The sequence below is a fragment of the Salmo trutta genome, chromosome 27 (genome assembly GCF_901001165.1).
Source record: "Salmo trutta chromosome 27, fSalTru1.1, whole genome shotgun sequence".
Taxonomy (NCBI): Eukaryota; Metazoa; Chordata; class Actinopteri; order Salmoniformes; family Salmonidae; genus Salmo; species Salmo trutta.
The window spans coordinates 46,222,466-46,239,093 of NC_042983.1; the positions used below are offsets into that span (position 1 = coordinate 46,222,466).

General features: G+C 41.8%; 1 protein-coding gene across 1 annotated transcript in view; it reads left to right on the forward strand.

Annotated features, from left to right (window-relative positions):
- tars1 (threonyl-tRNA synthetase 1) overlaps nucleotides 1-16,628 on the forward strand; it is a 43,749-nt gene that overhangs the window by 17,502 nt on the left and 9,619 nt on the right. Inside the window, exons 10-15 of the mRNA XM_029718116.1 lie at nucleotides 1,313-1,411; nucleotides 5,820-5,986; nucleotides 6,306-6,468; nucleotides 10,671-10,808; nucleotides 16,010-16,087; nucleotides 16,220-16,320. Of these exons, the coding sequence (XP_029573976.1) occupies nucleotides 1,313-1,411; nucleotides 5,820-5,986; nucleotides 6,306-6,468; nucleotides 10,671-10,808; nucleotides 16,010-16,087; nucleotides 16,220-16,320 (746 nt within the window). The remainder of the gene's footprint in view (nucleotides 1-1,312; nucleotides 1,412-5,819; nucleotides 5,987-6,305; nucleotides 6,469-10,670; nucleotides 10,809-16,009; nucleotides 16,088-16,219; nucleotides 16,321-16,628) is intronic.

Consider the following 16,628-nt stretch of genomic DNA (forward strand, 5'->3'; position numbering starts at 1 on the left):
GGTAGTAACACGGCTATGTACCCCGGGTTACCGGGTAGTAACACGGCTATGTACACGGCTATGTACCCTGGGTAATAACACGGCTATGTACACGGCTATGTACCCTGGGTAATAACACGGCTATGTACCCTGGGTTACCGGGTAGTAACACGGCTATGTACACGGCTATGTACCCTGGGTAATAACACGGCTATGTACACGGCTATGTACCCCGGGTAATAACACGGCTATGTACACGGCTATGTACACGGCTATGTACCCTGGGTAATAACACGGCTATGTGCAGAGGTACCAGGTAATGGTGGTAGATGCTGTATGTACACACAGTACCAGTCAGCACCTACTAATTCAAGGGTTATTTGGCAAAAGGTGGCTACTTACGTATTTTGATTTAACACTTTTTTTGGGGGGTTCGTACATGATTCCACGTGTTTCACAGTTGTGATGTCTTCACTATTATTCTACAATGTAGAAAATAGTAATGGAGGTTAATAATTCAAGGGTTATTTCCCAAATAACCCTTGAATTAGTAGGTGCTGACTGGTACTGTGTGTACATACAGCATCTACCTCCATTACCATTATTCTACAATAAAGAAAAAGCTTTGAATGAGTCGGTGTCTAAACGTTTGACGGGTACGATATGGGTGGAGGTGGACTAGACTACAGGATGGATGATAAACAGTATCAACAGTGTATGGTGAAGGGCTGGTGAAAAGGGGGGTCAATGCACCTTGTCCGGGTAGCTATTTGGTTCATTACGTAACAAACCATTTAGCAGGCTTGGTGATAGAAGCTGTTGAGGGTCCTGTTTGTTCCAGACTTGCTACATCGGTACTGCTTGCCATGTGGTAGCAGAGAGAACAGTCTGGGTGACTGGAGCCTTTGACCATTTGACAATTTTCTAACTCTGAAACTGCCTTGTATTCATTTATTTAACCTTTTATTAAACTAGGCAAGTCAGTTATATTCAAATTCTTATTTACAATGACTTCCTACCCTGGCCTCTTCACGACTGCGTTGAGGGTTTTTGAAGGTCCTCGGTGATGTGGACACTGAGGAACTTGAAGCTCTCGACCCGCTCCACTACAGTCGATCAATCAAATGTTATTTATACAGAGGTTTTTACAAACAACATTGTGGAAGTATGGTCTGGGAACAGCAGGACATTACTGGGTCCTCTGTCTTTAGAGGGGTAGGGGGGACTGATCAGTGATGTGGTGCAGATGTCCTCCTGGTTAACATCTGCTGTAGGATAACACTGATCATACAACTCCTCTCTCTCTCTCCTCTCCTCTCTCTCCCTCCTACAGGAACAGGATCTGTTCTTCTTCCATGATCTGTCTCCAGGCAGTTGTTTCTTCCTGCCTAAAGGATCCTACATCTACAACAGTCTGGTGGACTTTATCAGGGTGAGTAGTCATTGTCATAAGAGAGACAGCCCCTATAGAATGTAAACACTGTCTGTTCTATGTCTGATAGCCTGCCCTGTCTCCCTGTAGAGTGAGCACTGTAATTATATCCTTATAGGTTAGGTACAGTATATCCCTACACCCTATAGAGAACTGTGTGGCTTTCAGGTGGTGGTAACAGTACATTTGGACCAAGGCTATTTAACTGGCGGCCCGCGGGCCAGATACGGCCGCTTATTAATTTAGACTGGCCCTTTCTGAACATGAATAAAAATCCTCTGTTCAGTGCCAAAATGACAAGCACTATGGCGGTTGTCTACAGTCGTGGCCAAATGTTTTGAGAATGACAGAAATATTCATTTTCACAAAGTCTGCTGCCTCAGTTTGTATGATGGCAATTTGCATATACTCCAGAATGTTATGAAGAGTGATCAGATGAATTGCAATTAATTGCAAAGTCCCTCTTTGTTATGAATCCCCCCCAAAAAATGTCACTGCATTTCAGCCCTGCCACAAAAGGACCAGCTGACAGCATGTCAGTGATCCTCTTGTTAACACAGGTGTGAGTGTTGACGAGGACAAGGCTGGAGATCACTCTGTCATGCTGATTGAGTTCGAATAACAGACTGGAAGCTTCAAAAGGAGGGCGGTGCTTGGAATCATTGTTCTTCCTCTGTCAACCATGGTTACCTGCAAGGAAACATGTGCCGTCATCATTGCTTTGCACAAAAAGGGCTTCACAGAGGCAAGGATATTGCTGCCAGTCAGATTGCACCTAAATCAACCATTTATCGGATCATCAAGAACTTCAAGGAGAGCGGTTCAATTGTTGTGAAGAAGGCTTCAGGGCGCCCAAGACAGTCCAGCAAGCGCCAGGACCGTCTCCTAAATTTGATTCAGCTGCGGGATCGGGGCACCACCAGTACAGCGCTTGCTCAGGAATGGCAGCAGACAGGTGTGAGTGCATCTGCACGCACAGTGAGGTGAAGACTTTTGGAGGATGGCCTGGTGTCAAGAAGGGCAGCAAAGAAGCCACTTCTCTCCAGGAAAAACATCAGGGACAGACTGATATTCTGCAAAAGGTACAGGGATTGGATTGCTGAGGACTGGGGTAAAGTCATTTTCTCTGAATCCCCTTTCCGATTGTTTGGGGCATCTGGAAAAAAGCTTGTCCGGAGAAGACAAGGTGAGCGCTACCATCAGTCCTGTGTCATGCCAACAGTAAAGCATCCTGAGACCATTCATGTGTGGGGTTGCTTCTCAGCCAAGGGAGTGGGCTCACTCACAATTTTGCCTAAGAACACAGCCATGAATAAATAACGATACCAACACATCCTCCGAGAGCAACTTCTCCCAACCATCCAGGAACAGTTTGGTGACGAACAATGCCTTTTCCAGCATGATGGAGCACCTTGCCATAAGGCAAAAGTGATAACTAAATGGCTCGGGGAACAAAACATCGATATTTTGGGACCATGGCCAGGAAACTCCCCAGACCTTAATCCCATTGAGAACTTCTGGTCAATCCTCAAGAGGCGGGTGGACAAACAAAAACCCACAAATTCTGACAAACTCCAAGCATTGATTATGCAAGAATGGCCTGCCATCAGTCAGGATGTGGCCCAGAAGTTAATTGATAGCATGCCAGGGTGGATTGCAGAGGTCTTGAAAAAGGAGGGTCAAAACTGCAAATATTGACTCTCTGCATCAACTTCATGTAATTGTCAATAAAAGCCTTTGACACTTATGAGCATTTCATAAGTGTCAAAGGCTTTTATTGCCTATTACATGAAGTTGATGCAAAGAGTCAATATTTGCAGTGTTGACCCTTCAATACCCCCAATGACTAAGCAAAAACGAGTTTTTAGAAATATCACATTTACATAAATATTCAGACCATTTACTCAGTACTTTGTTAAAGAACCTTTGGCAGCGATTACAGCCTCAAGTCTCATTGGGTATGGCGCTTGGCTCACCTGTATTTGGGGAGTTTCTTCTCAGCAGATCCTCTGAAGTTCTGTCAGGTTGGATGGGGAGCGTTGCTGCACAGATATTTTCAGGTCTCCAGAGATGTTTGGTCGGTTTCAAGTCCGGGCTCTGGCTGGGCCACTTAAGGACCTTCAGAGACATGTCCCGAAGCCACTCCCGCATTGTTGTGGCTGTGTGCTTAGGGTCGTTGTCCAGCTGGAAGGTGAACCTTCACCCCAGTCTGAGGTCCTGAACACTCTGGAGCAGGTTTACATCAAGGATCTCAGTACTTTGCTCCGTTCATCTTTCCCTCGATCCTGAATATTCTCCCAGTCCCTGACGCTGAAAAACATCCCCACAGCATAATGCTACCACCACCATGCTTCACCATAGGGATGTTCCCGGGTTTCCTCCAGACGTGACGCTTGGCATTCAGGTCAAAGAGTTAAATCTTGGTTTCATCAGACCAGAGAATCTTGTTTCTCATGGTCTGGGAGTCCTTTAGGTGCCTTTTGGCAAACTCCAAGCGGGCTGTCATGTGCCTTTTACTGAGGAGTGGCTTCCTTCTGGCCACTCATAAAGGCCTGATTGGTGGAGAGCTACAGAAATGGTTGTCCTTCTGGTAGGTTCTCCCATCTCCACAGAGTAACTCTGGCGCTTTTGTCAGAATGAGCATCGATTTCTTGGTCACCTCCCTGACCAAGGCCCCCCCCCCCGATTGCTCAGTTTGGCCAGGCGGCCAGCTCTAGGAAGAGTCTTGGTGGTTCTAAACTTCTTCCATTTAAGAATGGAGGCTACTGTGTTCTTGGGGACCTTCAATGCTGCAGACATTTGTTGGTACCCTTCCCCAGATTTGTGCCTCAATACAATTGTGTCTCAGAGCTCTACGGATAATTCCTTCGACCTCATGGCTTGGTTTTTGCTCTGACATGCACTGTCAACTGTGGGACCTTATATAAACAGGTGTGTGCCTTTCCAAATCATGTCCAATCAATTTAATTTACCACAGGTGAACTCCAATCAATTTGTAGAAACATCTCAAGGATGATCAATGGAAACAGGATGCACCTGAGCTCAATTTCGAGTCTCATAGCAAAGGGTCTGAATACTTATGTAAATAAGGTATTTCTGTGTTTTTTTTATGTATTTGCAAACATTTCTGAGCCTGTTTTCACTTTGTCGTTATGGGGTATTGTGTGTAGATTGGGGGGGGGGGGGCGTAATTGAGTACATTTTAGGATACGGCTGTATTGTAACAATGTGGTACAAGTCAAGGGGTCTGAATACTTTCTGAAGGCACTGTATACACTATTTGTGGACACCTCATTCAAATTCGTGGATTCGGCTGTCTCAGCCACACCCATTGCTGATAGTTGTATAAAATCGAGCACACAGCCATGCAATCTCCACAGACGAACATTGGCAGTAGAATGGCCTTACTGAGGAGCTCAGTGACTTTAAACGTGGCACCGTCATAGGATGCCACCTTTCCAACAAATCACTTTGTCATAGTTCTGCCCTGCCAGAACTGCCCCGGTCAACTGTAAGTGTTATTGTGAAGTAGCAACGTCAGCACAAGAACTGTTCGTTGGGAGCTTCATGAAATGGGTTTCCATGGCCGAGCAGCCGTACACAAGCCTTAAGATCACCATGCTCAATGCCAAGCGTAGGCTGGAGTGGTGTAAAGCTCGCTACCGTTAGTCAGGAGCAGTGGAAACGCGTTCTCTGGCGTGATGAATCACGCTTCACACACTGGCAATCAGACGGACGAATCTGGATTTGGCAAATTCCAGGAGAACACTACCTTCCCGAATTCATAGTGCCAACTGTAAAGTTTGGTGGAGGAGGAATAATGGTCTGGGGCTGTTTTTCGGGCCCCTTAGTTCCAGTAAAGGGAAATATTAACACTACAGCATACTATGACATTCTAGATGATTCTGTGCTTCCAACTATGTAGCAAAAGTTTGGCGAAGACCCTTTCCTGTTTCAGAATGACAATGCCCTCGTGGACAAAGCGAAGTCCATACAGAAGTGGTTGGTTGAGCGGGGTGGCAGATCTTGACTGGCCTGCACAGAGCCCTGACCCTTTGGGATGAATTGGATCACCGACTGTGAGCCAGGCCTAATCGCCCAACATCAGTGCCCGTCCTCACTAATGCTCTTGTGGAAGCAAGTCCCCACAGCAATGTTCCAACATCTAGTGGAAAGCCTTCCCAGAGGAGTGGAGGCTGTTATAGCAGCAAAGGGGGGACCAACTCCATATTAATGACTTCCCAGAAGAGTGGAGGCTCTTATAGCAGCAAAGGGGGGACCAACTCCATATTAATGACCAGGATTTTGGAATGAGATGTTCGACTAGCAGGTGTCCACATACTTTTAGTCATGTAGTGTATGTAGTGTGTATATACATTGTGTAATCTATATGTCTCTGTCTCTCCAGAGTGAGTACCGTAAGCGAGGCTTCCAGGAGGTGGTAACTCCTAACATCTATAACAGCAAGCTGTGGCAGACGTCAGGCCACTGGCAGCACTACAGCGACAACATGTTCTCCTTCGAAGTGGAGAAGGAGGTGTTCGCCCTCAAACCTATGAACTGCCCGGGACACTGGTGAGTACAGCTTGGGGGCTTTTCATGCTACTGGTGAGTACAGCTTGGGGGCTTTTCATGCTACTGGTGAGTACAGCTTGGGGGCTTTTCATGCTACTGGTGAGTACAGCTTGGGGCTTTTCATGCTACTGGTGAGCTATGCTGTACTGAGCTGGCCAGGTTACCCATAATTACCCTGGTTACCAATCTACCTAGAAGAAGATGTCAGCGCCAGCACAGTTTTTTGCGTCACCTGAACCAATCTCGCCCTGTCTGCCGCTCGCCCTGTCTGCCTCTTTCTCTCACGGTGACTCTCTTTCCCCCCCTCCCCCATCTCTAGTCTGATGTTTGACCACCGGCCGCGGTCCTGGAGGGAGCTGCCTCTGCGAATGGCTGACTTCGGCGTGCTGCATCGTAACGAGCTGTCTGGTGCTCTGACTGGTCTGACCCGTGTACGACGCTTCCAGCAGGACGACGCCCACATCTTCTGCACCATGGACCAGGTTAGCATTATGAGGACTGGACCAGGTTAGCATTATGAGGACTGGACCAGGTTAGCATTATGGGGACTGGACCAGGGTAGCATTATGGGGACTGGACCAGGGTAGCATTATGGGGACTGGACCAGGGTAGCATTATGGGGACTGGACCAGGGTAGCATTATGGGGACTGGACCAGGGTAGCATTATGGGGACTGGACCAGGGTAGCATTATGGGGACTGGACCAGGGTAGCATTATGGGGACTGGACCAGGGTAGCATTATGGGGACTGGACCAGGGTAGCATTATGGGGACTGGACCAGGGTAGCATTATGGGGACTGGACCAGGGTAGCATTATGGGGACTGGACCAGGGTAGCATTATGGGGACTGGACCAGGGTAGCATTATGGGGACCGGACCAGGGTAGCATTATGGGGACCGGACCAGGCTAGCATTATGGGGACCGGACCAGGCTAGCATTATGGGGACTGGACCAGGGTAGCATTATGGGGACCGGACCAGGGTAGCATTATGGGGACCGGACCAGGGTAGCATTATGGGGACCGGACCAGGCTAGCATTATGGGGACCGGACCAGGGTAGCATTCGGAAATTTTCAGACCCCTTTATCCATATTTTGTTACGTTACAGTCTTATTCTAAAGTGGATGGAGAAAAAAACATTTAATTAATGTAGACACAATACCCCATATTGACAAAGCATAAACAGTTTGAGAAATGTTGGCAAATGTATTAAAAATAAATAACTGAAATATCACATTGTAAGTATTTAGACCCTTTACTCAGTACTTTGTTGAAGCCCCCTTTGGTAGCGATTACAGCCTGGAGTCTTCTTGGGTATGACGCTACAAGCTTGACACATCTGTATTTGGGGAGTTTCTCCCACTTTCTGCAGATCCTTTCAAGCTCTGTCAGGTTGGATGGGGAGCGTCGCTGCACAGAGATGTTCGATCGGTTTCAAGTCCGGGCTCTGGCTAGGCCACTTAAGGACATTCAGACTTCTCGCGAAGCCAGTCCTTCGTTGTCTTGGCTGTGTGCTTAGGGTCGTTGTCCTGTTGGAAGGTGAACCTTTACTCCAGTCTGAGGTCCTGAGCGCTCTGGAGAAGGTTTACATCAAGGATCTCTATACGTTGCTCCGTTCATCTTTGCCTCGATCCTGACTAGTCTCCCAGTCCCTGCCACTGAAAAACATCCCCACAGCATGATGCTGCCACCACCATGCTTCACCATAGGGATGTTCCTGGGTTTCCTCCAGACGTGACGTTTGGCAGTCAGGCTAAGAGTTCAATCTTGGTTTCATCAGACCAGAGAATCTTGTTTCTCATGGTCTGAGAATCCATTAGGTGCCTTTTGGTTAACTCCAAGACAGCTGTCATGTGCCTTTTACTGAGGAGTGGCTTCTGTCTGGCCACTCTACCATAAAGGCCTGATTGGTGGAGTGTTGCAGAGATGGTTGTCCTTCTGGAAGGTTCTCCCATCTCCACAGAGGAACTCTGGATCTCTGTCAGTGACCATCAGGTTTTTGGTCACCTCCCTGACCAAGGAAACATCTCAAGGATGATCAATGGAAACAGGATGCACTTGAGCTCAATTTTGAGTCTCATAGCAAAGGGTCTGAATACTTATGTAAAGGTATTTCGGTTTTCACTTTGTCATTATGGGGTATTGTGTGTAGATTGAGGGAATACAATTATTTAATCAATTTTAGAATAAGACTGTAATGTAACAAAATGTGGAAAAAGTCAAGGGGTCTGAATATTTTAAGAATGTGTGTGTGTGTGTGTGTGTGTGTGTGTGTGTGTGTGTGTGTGTGTGTGGCTGTGAATTACCAGGGACTCTCTGATATAATACTGTCGTGACGTTGTATTAGTTAATGTGACGACTGTTGCTCATCGAATGATTAACGGTTTATAATTACGTGATTAAATGAATTCAGCAATGAATCAAGCAATTATTAACTCATTAACCTGGGGCACCATGGGAACATTGTTTTGATTGAGTTTCTATTTCCCAAATTAACTCAAAGGATATCAGAATATCGATTACAACAGTCGCTAAATTAATCAATTTCCTCTACAGTCTCATAATCTGAAAGTCGTATAATCCGGGAATCTGCACGGACCCGGGCTTTACCACTGAATTTACCACACCAATCTTAGTTGATTATTTATTTACTAGCAAGCTAAAATGATGATAAAATTACACATACACAAAACACAGTCTAGCTATTGATTAGGACTTAGTATAACGGGCCAACACACTATGGCCCTTGTTACCCAAAATGGGGATTTTAAAGAGAGAGAGAGAAAGGAAGTACACGAGATAAATATACATTTGGGTTCATTTGTCAGCCATGCTTATTTAACTAGCCTTGCCCCGAACTGCCGCTCTTATGGGTCAGAATATAATGATGTAATTACGTGTTGGAGTTCTCAGGTGGGAAGCTCCGCGTGGGTCGTTTAGGCTTCTAAATGACGCAGTTCTCCGGCGCAACTCTCTGGTTGTCCTCACGATGTCAGTGTCCTTCTTGGCTAAGTGGTCTGATCCTCACCCTTGATCGGAAAGGGGTCTTCTGAGGACAGACAGCTCTGTAGCTCAGAGCTCACAGCTTCGGCTCGAATGGTGTCGATACCACGATTCAATGGAGAGTGGAGGCTGGGTGGTTCGGCTTGAATTCACCCGCTTAGACACAGCTACTCGTCCGTAGCTCGTGTAGAAAAATATTTCTTTGTCTTCAACCTTGTGTTTCGTTTTGGGGTTCGTCGACTTTGTTAGACCTTAGCTGCAGCTTGGGGTCAATAGTCTTCTATGTTAATTCTTCACTCTCCTGTCTTATACCCTCGGGTCAGAAGTGGGTGTAACAGCCTTTAGGGCAATTCTCTGGGCGGACCAAGTAAAGGGGGCAAGGCTTAGATTTGGCTAAAAATCCGATTTTAGACACTAACTTCACATTTCATCTTTATCAAAACATTCTGTTTGATTTGGATATTTTCCAAACAGCGTACAATGTATAAACATCAGGCATATACTGGGAAAACTCTTAAAGGTACAATGTTTTCATAATAACGTCATCTCTTAACCTTTAAAAACAAATACAAAAGTTACATACATTTTAATATTCCACTTTTCGTCATAACCACCATTGTGGCTGACGGAAACCATTGTTCCAAAGTCCCTTTATTGCATGTTTAATGTTCTGAGGCCAGTTCTCCATTGTTAGGACAAAGGAATTTCTCTGTATTATGGGCATGAGGTGTCATAAAACCCCCACATCTTCAGACCCCTAGATCTCTCCTCCTCTGTTGGGGGTTTGGGAGATAATCTGTAGGGTGGTGGTCTCCTGTACCCTGACCTGATCAGGACAGTCATGACAATACTTAGTTGCCAATACGATTTCTCATGATTTTGTGTATTACGATTCAATATTGCAGTTCAATGTTTCAAACATATTGCTCACCATAAGTCTGCTGCAGAGGGACAGGAGGACAATGATAACTAGTTTTTGTTGATCAGTCGGGGAAATGTGCTGAAAACCAATTTGGCTCCCTATTTAAAAAGATGCCGAATTAGTCGTGAAGGGAAGAAGTTGTTGTGCAGGTAGAGCCAACTAGCGCGAAAATAATTTTGCGATGTTGTCAAAACGAATACAGTTTGATACATCGTAAAACATCCCCCCCAATCACTAGTGGAGCAGTCAGACCTTAACCCTTAACCCTCCTGCAGGTCAGACCTTAACCCTTAACCCTCCTGCAGGTCAGACCTTAACCCTTAACCCTCCTGCAGGTCAGACCTTAACCCTGCAGGTCAGACCTTAACCCTCCTGCGGGTCAGACCTTAACCCTCCTGCGGGTCAGACCTTAACCCTCCTGCGGGTCAGACCTTAACCCTCCTGCGGGTCAGACCTTAACCCTCCTGCGGGTCAGACCTTAACCCTCCTGCGGGTCAGACCTTAACCCTTAACCCTCCTGCGGGTCAGACCTTAACCCTTAACCCTCCTGCGGGTCAGACCTTAACCCTCCTGCGGGTCACTCCTCTTCTCCATGTAGCGCCACACGGCAGGGGTCAGTTAGCGAGTTGACCTCCTGGGATAATCGCCAAGACTCTTCCAGTGAACCGTTTCAGCTGTCACACTATATAAGACACCATGAAGCCTTGACTAAAGCTGTAGGAACATTTGGTGTTTTTGTCTTTTCCTCAACCTCCAGATTGAGGAGGAGATTAAGGGTTGTCTGGACTTCCTGCGTACAGTCTATGACTGTTTTGGTTTCTCCTTCAAACTCAACCTGTCCACCCGGCCTGAGAAGTTCCTGGGAGAGCCTGCGGTCTGGGATCAGGCTGAGAAGGTAACTTAGACTTTATAAAGGCTTTATTAAGTTTCACTGTCACAGGCCCAAGTACAGTGAAATGCCTCTCTTGCAGCTCTAACCAAACAAGGCCGTAATCAATAACAATCTAATACTATAATTAACAAGGGAGAACAAAAACACACAAGATATAAAAACACAAAGTAAACAAGGATAGAAGTTAATACCATACTATATACAGCTAATACCATACTATATACAGTTAATACCATACTATATACAGGGTCAGTTAATACCATATTATATACAGGATCAGTTAATACCATACTATATACAGGGTCAGTTAATACCATACTATATACAGTTAATACCATACTATATACAGGGTCAGTTAATACCATACTATATACAGGGTCAGTTAATACCATACTATATACAGGGTCAGTTAATACCATACTATATACAGTTAATACCATACTATATACAGGGTCAGTTAATACCATACTATATACAGTTAATACCATACTATATACAGGATCAGTTAATACCATACTATATACAGGATCAGTTAATACCATACTATATACAGTTAATACCATACTATATACAGTTAATACCATACTATATACAGGATCAGTTAATACCATACTATATACAGGGTCAGGTAATACCATACTATATACAGTTAATACCATACTATATACAGTTAATACCATACTATATACAGGGTCAGTTAATACCATACTATATACAGGGTCAGTTAATACCATACTATATACAGTTAATACCATACTATATACAGGGTCAGTTAATACCATACTATATACAGGTAATACCATACTATATACAGGGTCAGTTAATACCATACTATATACAGGGTCAGTTAATACCATACTATATACAGTTAATACCATACTATATACAGGGTCAGTTAATACCATATTATATACAGGATCAGTTAATACCATACTATATACAGGGTCAGTTAATACCATACTATATACAGTTAATACCATACTATATACAGGGTCAGTTAATACCATACTATATACAGGGTCAGTTAATACCATACTATATACAGTTAATACCATACTATATACAGGGTCAGTTAATACCATACTATATACAGGGTCAGTTAATACCATACTATATACAGGGTCAGGTAATACCATACTATATACAGTTAATACCATACTATATAAAGGTAATACCATACTATATACAGGTAATACCATACTATATACAGTTAATACCATACTATATACAGGTAATACCATACTATATACAGGTAATACCATACTATATACAGTTAATACCATACTATATACAGTTAATACCATACTATATACAGTTAATACCATACTATATACAGGTAATACCATACTATATACAGTTAATACCATACTATATACAGGGTCAGTTAATACCATACTATATACAGGTAATACCATACTATATACAGGGTCAGGTAATACCATACTATATACAGGTAATACCATACTATATACAGGTAATACCATACTATATACAGGTAATACCATACTATATACAGGTAATACCATAATATATACAGGGTCAGGTAATACCTTACTATATACAGTTAATACCATACTATATACAGGGTCAGGTAATACCATACTATATACAGGGTCAGGTAATACCATACTATATACAGGTAATACCATACTATATAAAGGTAATACCATACTATATACAGGTAATACCATACTATATACAGGTAATACCATACTATATACAGGTAATACCATACTATATACAGGTAATACCATACTATATACAGGGTCAGGTAATACCTTACTATATACAGTTAATACCATACTATATACAGGGTCAGGTAATACCATACTATATACAGTTAATACCATACTATATACAGTTAATACCATACTATATACAGTTAATACCATACTATATACAAGGTCAGGTAATACCATACTATATACAGGTAATACCATACTATATACAGGTAATACCATACTATATACAGGGTCAGTTAATACCATACTATATACAGGGTCAGTTAATACCATACTATATACAGGGTCAGTTAATACCATACTATATACAGGGTCAGTTAATACCATACTATATACAGTTAATACCATACTATATACAGGGTCAGTTAATACCATACTATATACAGTTAATACCATACTATATACAGGATCAGTTAATACCATACTATATACAGGATCAGTTAATACCATACTATATACAGTTAATACCATACTATATACAGTTAATACCATACTATATACAGGATCAGTTAATACCATACTATATACAGGGTCAGGTAATACCATACTATATACAGTTAATACCATACTATATACAGGGTCAGTTAATACCATACTATATACAGGGTCAGTTAATACCATACTATATACAGTTAATACCATACTATATACAGGGTCAGTTAATACCATACTATATACAGGTAATACCATACTATATACAGGGTCAGTTAATACCATACTATATACAGGGTCAGTTAATACCATACTATATACAGTTAATACCATACTATATACAGGGTCAGTTAATACCATATTATATACAGGATCAGTTAATACCATACTATATACAGGGTCAGTTAATACCATACTATATACAGTTAATACCATACTATATACAGGGTCAGTTAATACCATACTATATACAGGGTCAGTTAATACCATACTATATACAGTTAATACCATACTATATACAGGGTCAGTTAATACCATACTATATACAGGGTCAGTTAATACCATACTATATACAGGGTCAGGTAATACCATACTATATACAGTTAATACCATACTATATAAAGGTAATACCATACTATATACAGGTAATACCATACTATATACAGTTAATACCATACTATATACAGGTAATACCATACTATATACAGGTAATACCATACTATATACAGTTAATACCATACTATATACAGTTAATACCATACTATATACAGGGTCAGTTAATACCATACTATATACAGGTAATACCATACTATATACAGGGTCAGGTAATACCATACTATATACAGGTAATACCATACTATATACAGTTAATACCATACTATATACAGGTAATACCATACTATATACAGGTAATACCATACTATATACAGGTAATACCATAATATATACAGGGTCAGGTAATACCTTACTATATACAGTTAATACCATACTATATACAGGGTCAGGTAATACCATACTATATACAGGGTCAGGTAATACCATACTATATACAGGTAATACCATACTATATAAAGGTAATACCATACTATATACAGGTAATACCATACTATATACAGGTAATACCATACTATATACAGGTAATACCATACTATATACAGGTAATACCATACTATATACAGGTAATACCATACTATATACAGGGTCAGGTAATACCTTACTATATACAGTTAATACCATACTATATACAGGGTCAGGTAATACCATACTATATACAGTTAATACCATACTATATACAGTTAATACCATACTATATACAAGGTCAGGTAATACCATACTATATACAGGTAATACCATACTATATACAGGTAATACCATACTATATACAGGGTCAGTTAATACCATACTATATACAGTTAATACCATACTATATACAGGGTCAGGTAATACCATACTATATACAGGTAAAACCATACTATATACAGTTAATACCATACTATATACAGTTAATACCATACTATATACAGGGTCAGGTAATACCATACTATATACAGGTAATACCATACTATATACAGGTAATACCATACTATATACAGTTAATCCCATACTATATACAGGGTCAGGTAATACCATACTATATACAGTTAATACCATACTATATACAGTTAATACCATACTATATACAGTTAATACCATACTATATACAGTTAATCCCATACTATATACAGGGTCAGGTAATACCATACTATATACAGTTAATACCATACTATATACAGGGTCAGTTAATACCATACTATATACAGGGTCAGGTAATATCATACTATATACAGGGTCAGTTAATACCATACTATATACAGTTAATACCATACTATATACAGGGTCAGTTAATACCATACTATATACAGTTAATACCATACTATATACAGTTAATCCCATACTATATACAGGGTCAGGTAATACCATACTATATACAGTTAATACCATACTATATACAGGGTCAGTTAATACCATACTATATACAGGGTCAGGTAATACCATACTATATACAGTTAATACCATACTATATACAGGGTCAGTTAATACCATACTATATACAGGGTCAGGTAATACCATACTATATACAGGTAATACCATACTATATACAGGGTCAGTTAATACCATACTATATACAGTTAATACCATACTATATACAGGGTCAGTTAATACCATACTATATACAGGGTCAGGTAATACCATACTATATACAGGGTCAGTTAATACCATACTATATACAGGGTCAGTTAATACCATACTATATACAGGGTCAGTTAATACCATACTATATACAGTTAATACCATACTATATACAGGGTCAGGTAATACCATATTAAACTCTATTTACACTATTTCCATGCTTGTTCAATGAACAATAAACAATTAATAAACATGCACCTGTGGAACGGTCGTTAAGACACTAACAGCTTATAGACGGAAGGCAATTAAGGTCACAGTTATGAAAACTTAGGACACTAGTGATATCCTGGGTTGTCCTCACTACCCATCTGATAAAGAGGGCTGGATGGCAGATAGCCCCCAGTGATATCCTGGGTTGTCCTCACTACCCATCTGATAAAGAGGGCTGGGTGGCAGATAGCCCCCAGTGATATCCTGGGTTGTCCTCACTACCCATCTGATAAAGAGGGCTGGGTGGCAGAGAGCTCAGCCCCAGTGATATCCTGTGTTGTTTATGAAGGGTTAATGCAAAGATGAAGTGTTTGTAAAGTTAAGCATATATATATATATATAACTTTATGCATGCATATATATATATATATATGCATGCATATATATATATATATATATGCATGCATATATATATATATATATGCATGCATATATATATATATATATGCATGCATGCATGCACTGGAGATATGTGGTTGTTTTACATTCGTTGTTATGGATACGAGTGTCTGCTAAATTACCAAAATGTACGTTTCGTCATTTAGCAGACCTGCTCCAACCATAACTCTGTTCTCTCCTGTGTGATTGCAGCAACTGGAGAACAGTCTGAATGAGTTTGGCGAGAAGTGGGTCCTCAACCCTGGGGACGGGGCCTTCTACGGGCCGAAGGTAAGACCTACCAATGTTATCATGTTGGATAAAGGAACAAAGGGGAATATGGTGTCTCAACTCTGTCAAACTAACATTACTTATACCCCGGGCTGTCGTGACCCCGTGCTGTGTGTTATTTCCCGGTTGTAGATTGACATCCAGATCAAGGATGCTATTGGTCGATACCACCAGTGTGCCACCATCCAGCTGGACTTCCAGCTACCAATCCGCTTCAACCTCACCTTTGTCAGGTAACACTTCCTCTGACATCTCTGTAACACAGTTTGCGATTGGTTGCTCGACAGGAGTTTGACAGAGCAGCATCGTGATTGGTCACATTATTTCTAAAGGTCTTCTGTGGTTGGTTGGTCAACTGGCTAGAAATAGGGAGAACAGGGTCACTGTGTGGAACTGAATATCATTTTGAGGACTTTCTTTTTATGCTAGATGTGTGCTAGGTGCAGCTTCCCTGTGGCTCAGTTGGTACAGCATGGTGTTTGCAACGCCAGGGTTGTGGGTTCGATTCCCACGGGGGCCCAGTACAATTTTTTTTACAAAT